The 17,337-nt window shown below is 35.4% G+C and overlaps 3 protein-coding genes across 3 annotated transcripts; 1 reads left to right on the top strand and 2 right to left on the bottom strand.

Annotated features, from left to right (window-relative positions):
- Positions 1–3,578: 3,578 nt before the first annotated feature.
- Positions 3,579–5,616, bottom strand: LOC116417992. The gene is made up of 3 exons (XM_031933180.2): positions 5,313–5,616; positions 4,377–5,236; positions 3,579–4,250 (listed from the first exon to the last, which is right to left on the bottom strand). Exons 2-3 carry the CDS (start codon positions 5,173–5,175, stop codon positions 3,829–3,831), a joined length of 1,221 nt encoding a protein of 406 aa, XP_031789040.1. The 5' UTR covers positions 5,176–5,236; positions 5,313–5,616; the 3' UTR covers positions 3,579–3,828.
- Positions 5,617–5,782: 166 nt separating this feature from the next.
- On the top strand, positions 5,783–10,329 carry LOC116417991. The gene is made up of 5 exons (XM_031933179.2): positions 5,783–5,937; positions 6,161–6,334; positions 6,430–6,585; positions 6,780–6,932; positions 7,040–10,329. The coding sequence occupies exon 5, from the start codon at positions 7,173–7,175 to the stop codon at positions 8,556–8,558; it is 1,386 nt and encodes a 461-aa protein (XP_031789039.1). The 5' UTR covers positions 5,783–5,937; positions 6,161–6,334; positions 6,430–6,585; positions 6,780–6,932; positions 7,040–7,172; the 3' UTR covers positions 8,559–10,329.
- Positions 10,330–10,684: 355 nt separating this feature from the next.
- Positions 10,685–12,482, bottom strand: LOC116417994. The gene is made up of 4 exons (XM_031933181.2): positions 11,811–12,482; positions 11,333–11,751; positions 10,936–11,109; positions 10,685–10,840 (listed from the first exon to the last, which is right to left on the bottom strand). Exons 1-2 carry the CDS (start codon positions 12,396–12,398, stop codon positions 11,428–11,430), a joined length of 912 nt encoding a protein of 303 aa, XP_031789041.2. The 5' UTR covers positions 12,399–12,482; the 3' UTR covers positions 10,685–10,840; positions 10,936–11,109; positions 11,333–11,427.
- Positions 12,483–17,337: the final 4,855 nt, after the last annotated feature.

The raw sequence follows: 17,337 nt of genomic DNA, 5'->3' as shown, positions 1-17,337 counted from the left end.
AGTTAAATTTGACCGTATTATCCTGCTCGTTCTCTACCTCAGAAATGACGACTTCTTCGTCACTATCTCCTAACTGATTTGAGCTATTTAAACGATATTGGTAAAACTCATACTTATTTCGGGGTAAATCGGGATTTTTATCAGCGTCAATATTAAATTTTTCGCACGAGTTTTTCACTTCTTTTGTTAATCGATCTACTTCTTGTATAAGCTTCGTTGCTTCGGGACTATTATTCTGGATCGCTCTTTTTAGTTCGTTTTCTTTGTCCTTAAGTTGTGTTAATAGGGAATCATCAAAATCTATTGCATATTTAGTACCACGTTTTGTGTTAACAAATTGATCGCGTGACATGATAGGAACTCATTCTAAAAGTGATTTCGTTTCCGCGTTTCCCGGCCGCTATGCACCATTTTAAAAATATAAATATATTAATGTGTTACGTCCGAATGAGCGCAACTCACCAATATACTTACGTGTGCCGAGTTCCTATCGTAATATTATTTTATTCGTATTGTGATAAAGGAAATCCCTTTTGGCTACCGCAGACGCGGTCACTGCCTTCCGGGAAAGGGAGCCGGATAACGAAATCACTTAGACGGGGTTAAGTTTTAAAGCAACTACTATAATGTATTTCACTCGTATTAGAAAAGAGAGAAAAGTACCTTTTACAATGTGTTTACAATACAATTCACTTTGACACTGTCTTAACAAATTTGCACACAGAATATTACAACTAATTTTGAAACACAAGTACACTAATACATCCAATAATATACGTAGGGGTGGGCCCGTTAGGACCTTGCGCAGTTCGTGCTCCAGAAAGACTCCAAGAACCAAAAGCAATCTGGTCGACGAATAGCACTAGAGTGCACTGGCAAGTGATCGCCAGGAGTCGAGCCAGGGCCTTGACGAGGCTGCTGTGTACAGTGGTGGTCTTCGGCTTTCACAGCAGAAAATCCGGCTTCCGGCACCTAAAATAACTACTTCTGGTGCCGACACGCCAATTAGAACCTATAAAAATTGAAAAATTATTACTCTTATGTATATGCATGTTTTAAATAATTAGTATTATATTTTGCCCCACTGGTCTAAGACACGCCAAAGCTCTACATAAGAAAAGTCATTTTGTGTGAATTTATTTGGATAAATTTGCGCAAAACACGTAAATTAATAAAAAGAACCAATAGTCAATCATTGTTTAGAGTGAGAGACGATAAAATTCCATCAAAGAATCATTAAAATCATTTAGTTAGGACCGGGCGTGGACACACAGTGTTTAACCTAATTCTGTGTCAAAGTATTTTTGGTCAAAACTATAATTGTTGAAGATTTCAAGTAAAGTAAACTAGAATCCGAGGGTTTAGGTTAAAGTATATCTAGTTATCATAAAAAGCCCAATAAATATCAATAATAATCAACAAAAAGCGACAATTGACCTCCGGACGCGACAATTTTTCAATACAGGCAGTACTATAAAAATTACTTATCGTTTTTATTACACAAAAAGCATTGACAATTAATGAGGAGGAAGCGTAAACGTCAAAATTATAAAGTTTTACATTATTATTGCAAAGTATAGGAGAATTTTTGAACATCAAAACACGGGAGACAAGTTTTGCATTATTGAAAGTAAATCTAATATTTTATTGATTTTGGAAAGCACCCTGGACGCGAACAATGATATATTATCTATGAATTAATGAATTATTACAAAATATTAATTTAATTAAAGGTCAGAGAGTGAGAGTAAAGAAACGGTCCAAAATACACGAGGGGTAACTTGACTCGCGCAATTTTCTTTTCACATCTTTCCCAACATTAGACTCTAGCACGCAGTTAATTTATAAGACAAATTATTGTTAATTGGAAAAGAGAGAGAGTAAATGACAAAGTATCTGCTTACACAAAACATATCTATTACTCATGCAGACTCAGCACTGTCCTCCTTGATCTTGAGGATGTGAAAAGAATTCAAGCTGCTGCTGACTGCCACAAAAGCTGAAAAGAAAGACAAAACAATTTTTCACAAAGCAACAATTCTCAAGTTGCATGTGGCGAAATATAATATTTATTTAGTGCAGAGGGAAAACTTATCTGAATCAGCTGATAGAGTTGCAACCACGGCATTGGGGATAATCCTGGGCCCGAACTTTGACCTTTTCAGCAACACGGTGACGGCACACATGCACCTTTTTGATTGAAGTAGCACAAAACAACACGCACGATTCACAATTATTTAATTATTAGCAACAAATTGTCGATAAAAACACACGCGACGCGGGGTAGACAGCTGACGCAAGCAGACTCGACTAGGGAGTTTGACTATAGTGCGAAGTGAGGCGCGAAGCGGTGCCACACACAGCTAAGTAACTAGGCGCGAGTACGAGCGGACGCCATCTTGGGAGCGGTCGAACGCGCGCGCGGAATTTGAATTTGAAAGTATGCACTGAAGCATTTCGAGAGTATACACGGACGATAATTAATTAACTAAACTACTAAAAATTATTGACATTCAATTTCGAGAATTATTAATAATACAAAAACACGTTTATCCGGATTTTGTTTTTTTTATATATACGCAAAATTTCGAAACAGATGGAAATTATAAATTGATCGTTTGCGCGAAAATCTTGCATTTATTGCTAATTAACAAATTCCATTATTAATTCATTATTAACAAATTAACTTCAAAGTGGAGATTTAAAAAAATTTTTTTTTAATTTTTTCCTTTTTACAAAATTAGTAACTGGTTGTTTCATGTGGTTTAACATGTGAATTAAAACATTTTTGAAAATTTTTTTTCTTGGAAATTCACACACAGATAAGAATTTGGTTTAAGAAGAAATAGACAAAATTCAAGATTATCGTGCATCAACAGTGTTATAGATTATTGAATTTTTCTTTAAAAACATTTAGAAGGACGAGTAATTTATTTAGAAGACAAGTGACATCCAAGATGCCTGACGAAAATAGTGCGGGTGATCAAACGGCTGCCGCGTTAGCCACCACAATGGCTAATAGTTTTGCGCTCATGAATTGCATAAGCGGTATACCAAGTTTCGATGGGAGACACACTAAGTTACGAGACTACATCCAAGATTTGAAAAATGCAAATGAATTAGTCACCAACGACATCAGACCACAGTTTATGCGGAACGTGCTACAGAAGATAACCGGACCAGCAAAGAAAAGTCTCAACAATAAGAGTATAACAACAATAGAAGAATTAATTAAGCATCTGAAACAAAGGTTTGGTCCAGGAAGAGACTTCAGTTATTACAACACACGCATACAAACGCTGAGAATGAGACAAGGACTAAAACGTACCAAAATGTACATTTATGTGAAAATATTTTTTTAACTCTGCGATATTTCGTACCGAAACGTACGTCATCGTACAGAATCGTACCAAAACATACATAAATATACGAAAATTTACAATATTGTACTAAAACGTACCATAATGTACATTTTGTTAAAATTTTTTATGATAACGTTTAGATTTGCACGCTACCGTAGAGAATCCTTTTTTCAAAAATATACGTATAGAATTTGATTGATGTATAGAATTGACAAATTTAAAATTACAAACGTAATTCAAAGTTTTTTATTAAACAATGCAAGGTACATTTGGTAATATTTTTATTTTTATTAGCTACATTTATTGCATCATTAATGTATGAAATCAAGAAACATAAATACTTAAATTGTAATATAAATAATAATAATATTCATCTCGTATTTAATTTTTAAAAAATACTTCCATCACACAGGCTCTTTTATCGCCATTTACGCCTGAAAACCATTTCCTTGTCGTTCCAGTTCTTCTAGAGCTTTTTGTGCATTATCATAGCGTTTTTTTTCAGTTTGGCACATGACAGTGCATTATGATAATATTTATCAATTTCTTGAAGTTCCTGCTTTATTAGTTGCACATTGTAATTGTTTAATCTTAAAAATCGATAAAGCTCTCTTTCAATTGATTCACTTCTTACTTTACACAATGGCTGTAAACCAGCTGTTTCTTTTTCATTTTTTTGGCAACGCGTTACTAGATCTTCGTATCCATAAATGCCATACATTAATAGTCGAACAAGCTGAATTGGTTTTGATGATTTGAATGCATCTTTATATGCTATAGTGTTGCACTCTACATTATGAAGAAGTTTTACGCAGTCAGAATCATCATCCATTTGTAAAGGTCCAGAATAGTTATAGAGTTTATCATAATATTCTAACAATGCTCCATCTAAAAAAATTATTAAGAAAGTTATAATATAAAAGAAGTTTGACTAATTGAATACATTAGAAATATCATAACACTTATTTTACACTGACACTGTACATACAAAATATGCGTAAGAGTAAAAATTACCTGTCATACTAGAATGTTTGCAGTTACCACTTGATATCGCATTCTCATACTTTAACTTCCATTCATCTGACTGTTTTTGTGATTCTTCATATTTCTTTTTAAAAAAATATAATTGATTTTTATACGCCTTTATTATAGATTTACATTCTAAATGATCGAGTTCTTCATCATCCATCATGGAAACTGTCTTTTTTGGATTATTAGAATCATCTCCTTCCTTTGACTTTACAGTTGACGAGAAAATTTCTGATAGACTGTCATCCACTGCAACGTCATGTAAGTTTTCATTATTATTAAGATTTGTAACAGTGCTCAGATATTTATTTAAAATCCGTTGATCGGACTCATCAGATGTTTGCACTTTTGTTTTTTTCAAATTCTTTCTTGTTGACTTGGCTCGTTTAGCATCTATTTTATACTTTTCTGTCAACACTTTGTCCTTCTGTATATTATTGTTATCAACATTCTCATTATTCATTAAGCTAGAGTCGTCAACACCGTCAGCAGATTGGTCATGGATAACTGCAGGTATACCAAATCTCTTTCCTGAGTCGATTATTGATTGTACCGAATCAAAGCTTTCTGCTGCATACAAAACATAACATTTTATTTTCTTTCCTGTGTCATCCTTGTACTTTACTAGCTTCTTATTATACATGGTAGAATCCTCTGCATATTTTGCATAATCAAATTTTCTTAGTGCGCTAACAGGCACTACATATCGCTGAAACTTTTCTCCAACCTTCTCTGGTGGTATGTGAATGTAAGCGTGCGGCTCTGCTTCATTTTCACCAGACATACTTTAATATGCAATTTTACTTGTTACTTTTGAGGTTAACTTGCACACTAATGGGATTAACCTGATCAAAATTTACATGTTATTATAAAAATATATATGTTTATGTAAAATAGGGGTTATATTTCATATTTACTTACGTATTATTAACTTTTTTTTGTAGTGAGTCTACAATGATTAAGTATGACGTATGACATTTGTCAACGGGTTTTGTATTTAGTTATATCCAAGATGTAAACATATGCATATGTAGTGCGGTCCGCGTTCAGTCCGTCGGCCCGTCGGTATTTCGCTGTGAGAGTTTCGTTATTCGAAGGGAGATGGCGCTGATGTTACACGTCGCATAGTAGTTTGCACTCTAGAAACAGATGTGAATTGGGTACATGGCTGATGTCGTCTAGCCGATAAACAAAAAGGAAGGAAAAACATTTATATTTTTCCTATCTATAAAAGTAATAATAAAGGTACATTTAAATGCATTGGAGATAGGAACGAATCGTGACCGTTCCAGTTTTTATATACATATAGATATATAACGCAAGATCGCAGTTTGTTTAAGCAACATAACCATAAGAGTGCTTTTGATTCTATATTCAGACTGCAACACATCGGTGGAGACTTACTGCCTATAGTGAAGTAAATATATACAATCCTGCTTATTTTTATTTAATAGTTTTTATCTGGTCTAATTCTATATAGATTTATTCAATTTTAAAATTAATTTCTGTGCGTGAAAATTACAGTTGTATAGCATACAATCGCCAGGTATATATTATGTTGAAAATAATAGATTAATGAAATTTAACCTTAAAAACATACTTATGCATAATTTGTTTATATGTTTATAAATATTAGTATTTTTTTGAAAGCATACGGTAACAGATTATAGTGAAAACATTTAGTAATTATACAGGTCATCTTTACACATACAGTCAAAATAAAAGCATCTATGATAAAAATTGCAATTTGTAATATTTCATGTTTGCAGTTTACTTGAGAAACGCTTCTAAAATATGTATTCAAAAGGATATTACAAGCTATACTATAATGGAAAGCAAAATAAGAGAATTCCTCGAAGTACTTGGTATTTACGGAAAAGAAAATCAAAAGAAAAAGACGAAGCAAAGCAGCATTTACTAATTTTACTGTTTCTAGTATTGATGTAAGTATTTTCTTTATTATAACTACTTTTATTTTGGAAGATCATTGTCAATTCAGAAACTGTTCTTATGTATTAATAAAATATTATATTTACAGCACTGCCAATCTTTAAACATTCCGGATGCTGAAAATGAGATACCGTCTAATCCAGATGATGTATTGAATGTAAATCCGAGTGACGATCATCAAAATAATGCACCGATGCAAGTAGATGAACCACGTATTGACATAAACAAAGCTTCGGACGTAAAGGTATTTATCGTTTGTTTTTATATCTAAATGTGAATATGTACTTGCTATATTGAGAGTAAACTACGCAAAATAATCATAGTTAACTTTACTTGCTATGTATTATCTTAAAGTAGTAGTAAATTTTTTGTCAAATTTGTAGATTAATAATTAATATTGGAAATTTAAAATGAAATACAATATCGCATTTTTTACAGAAAAAAAGATGCAAGAAGAAGGTGTCAACAGAAAAACTAAAAAGAAACTTGTGTAACGGCTTAGATCTCAATGTTGCTGAAGTGATACTATTATTTTTAACTTTAACGCAGAAACATTCATTCACATGGATCGCTTTATTTGATATTTTTGAGGTATTCAATTATATTTTCAAAAAAAATATTTTTCCACTTACGAAATATATGTTAAAAAAATTGCTGCATGTTGACAAGGAAAGTTTAACAAATCATGTATCTTGTAGGAAATGTAATAACTATTTGGGACAAAGTTCAAATTCAAATTTTATAATGGATTGTCCTTGCGGCGAAAAAATTAATGCAGCATCCGTAGGTTCATTTTTTATACAAATTGATCCAACAAGATAGCTCCAAAAAATGTTTGAAGATCCACTTATACTTAATGATATAGAGGAAAGGTTTAATCGTAAGAAAATAGATGATAGTGCATTAGAAGACATTTTTGATGGAAAAATATACAAACAATATTCTAAAGATCCAAATTTGTTAGGAAATCCATTTAATTTTTCTTACACATTCAATACGGATGGGTGTCAATCTTCAGATAAATCAAAAGTGACCATATGGCCTATATACATGATGATTCACGAACTTCCAGATAATTTACGAAAAAGGTGTATGCCACTAGCTGGATTATGGATACCAAAACAAGAGCCAAATATGAAGATATTTCTACAACCATTTGTAGATAAATCAAATGAATTGTCTACAAAAGGATTTACATGGAAATATTATACAAACTACGTGACCAGTAAGTTGTTTCCATTAGGATGTTGTGTGGACTCCCCTGCTCGTTCATCTGTGTTAAATATGAAGAGGTTTAATGGTTTTTATGGTTGTACATATTGTGAACACCCAACAACATTGATAGAATGCGTCCGGAAATATCCAATGCTGAGTGATCCACCATCTCTACGTACACATAACCGTATAATACAGTGTATGATCGAAGCTTCTAACAATAATGGATACGACGTTATGGGAGTTTGGGGTCCATCTCCGTTAATGTATTTGAAACATTTTGATTTAGTGAAAGGTATGGTACTTGATTTCATGCACTCCTGTTTACTAGGAGTAACTGAATTGTATACGAAGATATTAATGTCAAATTCTAAAGATGACTATTATATTGGCTCCCCGTCAAACACACTATTAATTAATGAAAGATTACTGTCAATAAAACCTCCATCATGTGTTGCTAATATGCCACGAGACATCAATGAAAGAAATCAGTGGAATGCATCGCAATGGTTCAGTTGGCTTTTCTTTTATTCATTAATTTGCTATCGAGGAATGTTGCCTTCTAAATATTACGATCATTGGGCTCTCCTTGTGTCAGCAATGCATATATTTTTAGAAGACTCTATTACTCCTAAAATGTTACAAGAAGCTGGAATATCAATTGTTAAATTTGTATATTATTTTGAAAAATTATACGGAGAACATTATATGCATTACAATGTTCACTTATTATTGCATTTCAAAGACACAGTAGAAAACTGGGGCCCTTTGTGGGCTAATAATACATTTGCTTTTGAAAATCAAAATAGATTGCTGTTAAAAAATAAAAAATGCGATAATCGTATTGCACAGCACATTGTTTATCGACTATTAATTTATCAGCAATTACCTTTGCTTGAACGACAAAATTATATTTCAAGTAATACAAGAAATATGTGTTATAACTTACACAATAAAAATCGATTAAAAAAATTTGAAATTTTGAAGAATGTAATTTATTAGGACGTGGAAAGAATTATGAATTATCAAATGATGAGCAATTATGTGCAGCTAGAGATTTGAATATTTCAAACATAAAAAAATGCTTTATTTATTCTAAAATCATATACAATGGTGCCGTTTTACTTCCTGTTTGTATAATAGATCCATAAAGACCGATGATTCCGTGTTTCAAAGTGTAACGGGTGATTTTGGTATTATAACAAAGATTTGTAAAATAGAATATGATAACAAAAAAAAGATAATCGTCTTTTACGATAAAATAGAATTAACAAATGACTTTATTGTAGATAATGCGGATGTGCGTGTTCAACATTTACAACATTGTAAAATATCATCGACAAATAATTTAAATATTATCACTCATGATCACATACATAAACCATGTATCTTAATGAAAGCCGGAAGCGAATTATTCATAAGTAGATTAGTAAAAGCGACCATTGGGAAATGTATAAATTAAAAATTCATATTTTGTATTCTTGAAATAAAAATATATTTCATCTCCATGTACAGAATAAATTAAATATGCTTTCTAAACGTCTTTAATGTTTATGTACTTCCCTGTATGTTTTCGTACGTTTTAGTACATTTTTGTACGTTTTCGTACAATCAAGTATGTTTCTGTACATTCAAATATATTTCTGTAATATTTCTGTATGCTGAAGTATGTTTTCGTACGTTCGAGTACGTTTTCGTACGTTCAAGTACATTGATGTACTTTTCCGTAAAACATATTTAATTTTTCTAAAAAATTTTTACTAGCAAATGTATATAGCTGTATATCGCGGTACGCACGAGTATGTTCTTGTATGATTACGTAAGTGATAGTAGATTACCGTACGTTTCCGTACGATCGCGTATGTTTCCGTATGATTGCGTACGTTTCCGTATGAAGTGTCCAAATTTTAATAAAAACGTACGTAAACGTACGGCAGAATACTAATATCTACATAATCGTGCTAGGACTTACTTCAATGTACGTGAATTTCCAGTAATTTACGTTGATTTACGTTGAAGTACTAATTATTATTTCCATTCGGGCCCGTTACAATATGTACAACCATAAAAACCATTAAACCTCTTCATATTTAACACAGATGAACGAGCAGGGGAGTCCACACAACATCCTAATGGAAACAACTTACTGGTCACGTAGTTTGTATAATATTTCCATGTAAATCCTTTTGTAGACAATTCATTTGATTTATCTACAAATGGTTGTAGAAATATCTTCATATCTGGCTCTTGTTTTGGTATCCATAATCCAGCTAGTGGCATACACCTTTTTCGTAAATTATCTGGAAGTTCGTGAATCATCATGTATATAGGCCATATGGTCACTTTTGATTTATCTGAAGATTGACACCCATCCGTATTGAATGTGTAAGAAAAATTAAATGGATTTCCTAACAAATTTGGATCTTTAGAATATTGTTTGTATATTTTTCCATCAAAAATGTCTTCTAATGCACTATCATCTATTTTCTTACGATTAAACCTTTCCTCTATATCATTAAGTATAAGTGGATCTTCAAACATTTTTTGGAGCTATCTTGTTGGATCAATTTGTATAAAAAATGAACCTACGGATGCTGCATTAATTTTTTCGCCGCAAGGACAATCCATTATAAAATTTGAATTTGAACTTTGTCCCAAATAGTTATTACATTTCCTACAAGATACATGATTTGTTAAACTTTCCTTGTCAACATGCAGCAATTTTTTTAACATATATTTCGTAAGTGGAAAAATATTTTTTTTGAAAATATAATTGAATACCTCAAAAATATCAAATAAAGCGATCCATGTGAATGAATGTTTCTGCGTTAAAGTTAAAAATAATAGTATCACTTCAGCAACATTGAGATCTAAGCCGTTACACAAGTTTCTTTTTAGTTTTTCTGTTGACACCTTCTTCTTGCATCTTTTTTTCTGTAAAAAATGCGATATTGTATTTCATTTTAAATTTCCAATATTAATTATTAATCTACAAATTTGACAAAAAATTTACTACTACTTTAAGATAATACATAGCAAGTAAAGTTAACTATGATTATTTTGCGTAGTTTACTCTCAATATAGCAAGTACATATTCACATTTAGATATAAAAACAAACGATAAATACCTTTACGTCCGAAGCTTTGTTTATGTCAATACGTGGTTCATCTACTTGCATCGGTGCATTATTTTGATGATCGTCACTCGGATTTACATTCAATACATCATCTGGATTAGACGGTATCTCATTTTCAGCATCCGGAATGTTTAAAGATTGGCAGTGCTGTAAATATAATATTTTATTAATACATAAGAACAGTTTCTGAATTGACAATGAGCTTCCAAAATAAAAGTAGTTATAATAAAGAAAATACTTACATCAATACTAGAAACAGTAAAATTAGTAAATGCTGCTTTGCTTCGTCTTTTTCTTTTGATTTTCTTTTCCGTAAATACCAAGTACTTCGAGGAATTCTCTTATTTTGCTTTCCATTATAGTATAGCTTGTAATATCCTTTTGAATACATATTTTAGAAGCGTTTCTCAAGTAAACTGCAAACATGAAATATTACAAATTGCAATTTTTATCATAGATGCTTTTATTTTGACTGTATGTGTAAAGATGACCTGTATAATTACTAAATGTTTTCACTATAATCTGTTACCGTATGCTTTCAAAAAAATACTAATATTTATAAACATATAAACAAATTATGCATAAGTATGTTTTTAAGGTTAAATTTCATTAATCTATTATTTTCAACATAATATATACCTGGCGATTGTATGCTATACAACTGTAATTTTCACGCACAGAAATTAATTTTAAAATTGAATAAATCTATATAGAATTAGACCAGATAAAAACTATTAAATATTCAGGAGGCATTCCGTCCTCCGGTGCCCAACCCTCCAGCAGTTGAAGCACGCCCGTGGAGGCGGGTCAACGGCGGGGTCCGTCGCGATAGGCGCCAACCCACCGAACATGACCCCGTCGAGCCTGACCGCGTTCCTCCGGCGCGACGATCGCGACCGAGTCCGGGAGCCCGCACTCGTCGTCCCCATGTAGCGACGGGGCACCGCGCCCAGGCTAGGACTCCCGCTCGAGTCGCTCTCGACGTCCAGAAGCTCTAGGCGTGGCATCGGCGGGGCGTTCAGCGGGGCGGGAGGTGGCGTGTAGAAAGGAATGTCCACCTGAAATGTCGCGAAAGGTCAATACGAAGCCCGTGGCGCCATTTGAACAATTAACCTACCTCGAAAGCCTCGCGACGTATCGGAGCTCCCGGGGGAGAGTCGTCACGACGACGAGACGGCCCTGCCACGACCGACTCGAAGTCGTCCGCCTTGAGGTGGCGCATCGGATTGTATCTCCGCCTTTTGCCGTTAGGACCTCGAAGGCGGGGATACTCCTCCCTAGTCCCCGCTCTCTCGTTGGCAATGACCACCGTAAGGTCATTGTCCTCCGCTACTAGGGCTTCCAACTCGACGACGGCGGCACGGCTCTCGTCGAGAGCGGAGGCCTCTTCCTCCACGGGAATTCCCTCTCGCCGGTACGCCTCCTTCTCCTCTTCGGACAGGGGCAGGGGTCCGGGGGCGCCAACCACGGTTTTTTTCGGAATCCGGGTCTCCGTGACCCCGGCTTTCCACTTGTCCCCTTCCTCCTGGGGGCTGGCGCTAGGGGGAGCGGGGCTGCGGCGGGCCCAGATGTCGGCCGTCCTTGTCATGTCCGTTGCTGGACGGCTTCGACGGCGCTTCTCCCGCTGCTGCTCGATCGCGCGCAGCTCCCCCTCGCACTCCTCTTCTATCTCGGCCAAATGGTCTGCCCACGACACGGTCTTCATACTGGATTAACTAGAAGGCGACATCCATTAATATGGAGTCCAGTAAATTGTAGCTGACCCGACACCAGACATCACGGCGCTACTAGACAACACAAAGACAACACAACTACCCCGGGGTGACGCTATGTATTAGCGGGACGATTTCGCGGAGGCACGTACCGGCGCAACTCGCTTACGTGTACCTTAGCGGTCTGGCGCTTATCCTTCGTCTCCAAAATGTAGACTAGGGGCGATAATTTTTGTAAGATGACGCAAGGTTCACTATAAGTCGCGTCCAGTTTGTTACATCTTCCTTCCGATCCCTTCGAGAGAGAGTGTACTTTCCGACGCACTACATCTCCCACTTCGAACTCTAGTACTCGTTTCCCTTGATTGTATACCGCTGATTGTTTTCCCCATTGTTAGAATATAAACTCTATAACTATTCTGGACCTTTACAAATAGATGATGATTCTGACTGCGTAAAACTTCTTCATAATGTAGAGTGCAACACTATAGCATATAAAGATGCATTCAAATCATCAAAACCAATTCAGCTTGTTCGACTATTAATGTATGGCATTTATGGATACGAAGATCTAGTAACGCGTTGCCAAAAAAATGAAAAAGAAACAGCTGGTTTACAGCCATTGTGTAAAGTAAGAAGTGAAGCAATTGAAAGAGAGCTTTATCGATTTTTAAGATTAAACAATTACAATGTGCAACTAATAAAGCAGGAACTTCAAGAAATTGATAAATATTACCATAATGCACTGTCATGTGCCAAACTGAAAAAAAAAACGCTATGATAATGCACAAAAAGCTCTAGAAGAACTGGAACGACAAGGAAATGGTTTTCAGGCGTAAATGGCGATAAAAGAGCCTGGTGTGATGGAAGTATTTTTTAAAAATTAAATACGAGATGAATATTATTATTATTTATATTACAATTTAAGTATTTATGTTTCTTGATTTCATACATTAATGATGCAATAAATGTAGCTAATAAAAATAAAAATATTACCAAATGTACCTTGCATTGTTTAATAAAAAACTTTGAATTACGTTTGTAATTTTAAATTTGTCAATTCTATACGTCAATCAAATTCTATACGTATATTTTTGAAAAAAGGATTCTCTACGGTAGCGTGCAAATCTAAACGTTATCATAAAAAATTTTAACAAAATGTACATTATGGTACGTTTTAGTACAATATTGTAAATTTTCGTATATTTATGTATGTTTTGGTACGATTCTGTACGATGACGTACGTTTCGGTACGAAATATCGCAGAGTTAAAAAAATATTTTCACATAAATGTACATTTTGGTACGTTTTAGTACAATATTGTATATTTTCGTATATTCCTGTACGATCCGGTACATTTCCGTACGATGGAGTACGATTCCGTACGATGTGTCCAAATTTTAATACTAACCTACATAATCGTACAGAAACGTACGGAAATGTACAGCAGCGTACCGAAATTTAACTAGAAACTACGATTTTTATTTCCATTCGAGGGTATAACAATTATGGCAGAGGAGGATATCAACGGGGGTACAACAATAGTAATCGACAAGGAGGAAGCAATTGGCAGTCATGGAACAGAAATAATGGACAAGGAAATCAAAGACAAATTTTTAACCATGAAAACGGTCGTCGCGAAGATTATCAACCCAACGGTCCAGACAGACGAGAGAGTTATAATAATTATCCAAATAATTGGAGAGGCGGCAACGGAAGAAACTATCAACAAAATGAAAACGAGAGAGAGAATTTAAACTCTCAAGGGGCTCGTCATGGAGAAAGAATGACGAGCCAGGAACAAAATCACAGTCAGAGACAACAGCAGGACCCAGATCAACACAAATACCAACAACAGATGCAGAACTACAATCAAGAGAAACAAAACCTGAATCAAAACAGCCAGAACAAGTACGGAGCACAGAGAGCACCGGTGATGACAATCCTAACAAAACAGCCCGAATTTCAAGAATGTGTTCAGCCAACTGCACGGGACCTGAAGAGTTTAATTGGGAAAATGATGAACCAACAGCAGTGAAAATACGAGTGCCAGAAGGGACCACTAAACCATGGATGACCTTCATGATAGACAATAGAGCAACGGTAAATTTAGTGAAATTAGGGTTCATAGACGACAACATGCCGATAAACATGCAAGATGTACGATGGCTTGGAGGAATTACTGCAGAAACAGTGCCAACTCTAGGATCTGTTTATCTACTCATCAAAAATAGTCCAGTAAAATTTCACATAGTTAGAGACGACTTTCCACACGATGGATTACTAGGAAGAAACTACTTAAAGAAAGAAGAAGCTGTCATCTCTTATCACAATAACGCTCTGATGGTGAGCGGAGATGTAATGCACCCAATGCCATTTTTAGGGCGAGAAAAAGAATACAGATAGCAAAGAAAGAGAGCACACAATTCCTACAAATCTAGCGACATATTACAAGTTGAGGAGAGAAATAGTAACAAAGAATCATTCAACACGAACGCTTCAGAGAACGCAGATGTACCCATGATAACAATACACACCATAATAGCCAGAACGAGACAAGTGGTCAGAATCAATTTAATCAAAAGTGAATTGAAAGAAGGATATATACCCAGAACTGACGTAGGAAATAAAGACGTGTTCCTGGGAGAAGGAGTAGTAATTAATGATAACAACACATGCAAAATGCTAGCAATAAATACAAGTGAACACGATGTCACCATAGAAGTTGATGCCAAAGAACTCATACCATTCGAAACGACAGATAGCGATTTCAACGGCGAAATTATAGTCGACAAAATTAAACGATTAGAGAAAGTGAAGGAAGCCATTAGAAGAAGCCACCTGAATAAAGAAGAAGTAAGAATTGTAGACCATATAATAGAAAATTATTTAGATAGGTTTCTGTTGCCTAGAGATAAATTACCATGCACAAACATGATTCAGCACCACATCCATCTAGAAGACGACATACCAATAAACACAAAACAATACAGACATCCACCGAAACACAAACAAGTGGTTAGAGAGAGTGTAGAAAAGAAGTTACGAGACAAGATCATTAGAGAATCAAATTCGCCATGCAACTCACCAATATGGATAGTACCAAAGAAGCCTGATAGTCACGGAAATCCAAGATGGAGAATGGTGATTGATTTCCGAGATCTCAACAAGAAGACAATCAGAGATGCTTACCCTCTACCAAACATTGCTGATATAATGGATCAATTGGGAGGAGCCACATATTTTTCCATCTTTGATCTTGCAAGCGGTTTTCAACAAATACCAATGGCCCCAGAAGATTGTTACAAAACGGCTTTCACAACTATAAATGGACACTACGAATATACCAGAATGCCTGAAGGATTAAAAAATGCAACAGCTACATTCCAACGACTAATGGAGAAGGTGCTCAGAGGTTTGCAAAACATAGAGATGTTAGTCTATTTAGACGACATAATAGTATATAGTAAAGATCTTCAAGAACACGAACAAAGAATCAGAAATCTTATGGAGAGACTCAGACATGCAAAATTAGTATTGCAACCAGACAAAATAGAATTCTTTAGAAGGGAAGTCGGTTTCCTAGGACACATCATAAGCGCCAGAGGCATAGAGCCTAACCCAGAGAAAGTAGTCGCCATCGCAAAGCTTGCCACACCCAAAAATGCGAAAAATGTGAGAGAAGTACTCGGTATGTTTGGTTACTACAGAAAATATATAAAAGACTGCAAAAATCGCAAAACCTCTCAACGACTTATTAAAGAAAAGTGTGAAATTTGAATGGACAGAAGAGTGTGAAAATAGTTATCAACAACTAAAAGAATGTTTAATGAAAGAACCAATTCCACAATTTCCGGACTTTGATAAAGAATTCACATTAACTACAGACGCTTCTGATTACGCCATTGGCGCTGTACTTAGTCAAGAGAAAGACGGATTTGATCACCCAGTACAATATCTATCCAGAGCGCTCAACAAAGCTGAAAGAAATTATTCGACCACAGAAAAGGAATGTCTTGCAGTGTTATATGCCTTGCACCAATTTAGACCATATTTGTTATGTAGAAAATTCACGCTAGTAAGCGATCATGAACCGCTGAACTGGATGCATAGCAGAAAAGATCCAGGACAAAGAATAATGAGATGGATGTTCAGATTCACCGGATACGAATATACCTTTAAATATAAACCAGGTAAATTAAACAAAAACGCTGATGCACTATCGCGAAACCCACCAGAAATGACTGGAGAAGAAATTAATAAAAATCTACCTAGCATAAAAGTCATGGTGATAGAGGAAAAACAAAAGAAACAAGAGAAATCATCAGGAAGCATAGCAACAGCATCCAAAACAATAACGCAACCAAGAACTAGTATACAGTCAACGTGTGACATAGTAAATAAACCTAGAGGACGAGGGAGACCAATAGGCACCAAAACTAATAAAGAAGTACCTAAACTGGATCACAGCGTAATAGCACAAAGAACTAGAGCAAAACGCACGCAAACACAAAGTCCAGTAGGGCAGTACATCAAGCAGGGCGCAACACAACGGCCATATTGAGAAGAAAAACAAAAATCTTGTAATTATAACACCCTTCTCTCTCTCTCTCTCTCTCTCTCTCTCCTTTATCCACTCATCATCGCACGCTTACAGACGAGCCGTACATGCACGCGTAAAGACGGCTCGTCCGCGGATGCGGCCGCTAATATACGCGTATAAGCGGCCAGCGCGTGAGTATACGCGTATAAGCGGCCAGCGCGTGAGTATACGCGGATACGCGGCCCGCCGCGGACGAGTATAGGGTTCGCACGTGTATATTCCCAAGCGACGATATTCAGTACGCCTATGTGCCGAAATTCGGTAAAAAGTGAAAATACAAAATAGGCGTGCAGAGCTCTCGGCATAGACAGTAGGCGAGAAGCTATGGC

This window comes from Nasonia vitripennis (assembly GCF_009193385.2).
Source record: "Nasonia vitripennis strain AsymCx chromosome PSR unlocalized genomic scaffold, Nvit_psr_1.1 chrPSR_random0007, whole genome shotgun sequence".
NCBI lineage: Eukaryota > Metazoa > Arthropoda > Insecta > Hymenoptera > Pteromalidae > Nasonia > Nasonia vitripennis.
This window is presented reverse-complemented; position numbering and strand designations above follow the sequence as displayed.

Excerpts from the sequence above, each read along its gene's own strand:
- LOC116417992 (XM_031933180.2), bottom strand. The coding sequence starts at position 5,175 with ATGTCTGGTGAAAATGAAGCAGAGCCGCACGCTTACATTCACATACCA. Across the intron at positions 4,251-4,376 it reads CAAACATTCTAGTATGACAG|ATGGAGCATTGTTAGAATAT; the intron begins GTAATTTTTACT and ends TAATTTTTTTAG.
- LOC116417991 (XM_031933179.2), top strand. The coding sequence starts at position 7,173 with ATGTTTGAAGATCCACTTATACTTAATGATATAGAGGAAAGGTTTAAT.
- LOC116417994 (XM_031933181.2), bottom strand. The coding sequence starts at position 12,398 with ATGAAGACCGTGTCGTGGGCAGACCATTTGGCCGAGATAGAAGAGGAG. Across the intron at positions 11,752-11,810 it reads TACGTCGCGAGGCTTTCGAG|GTGGACATTCCTTTCTACAC; the intron begins GTAGGTTAATTG and ends GCGACATTTCAG.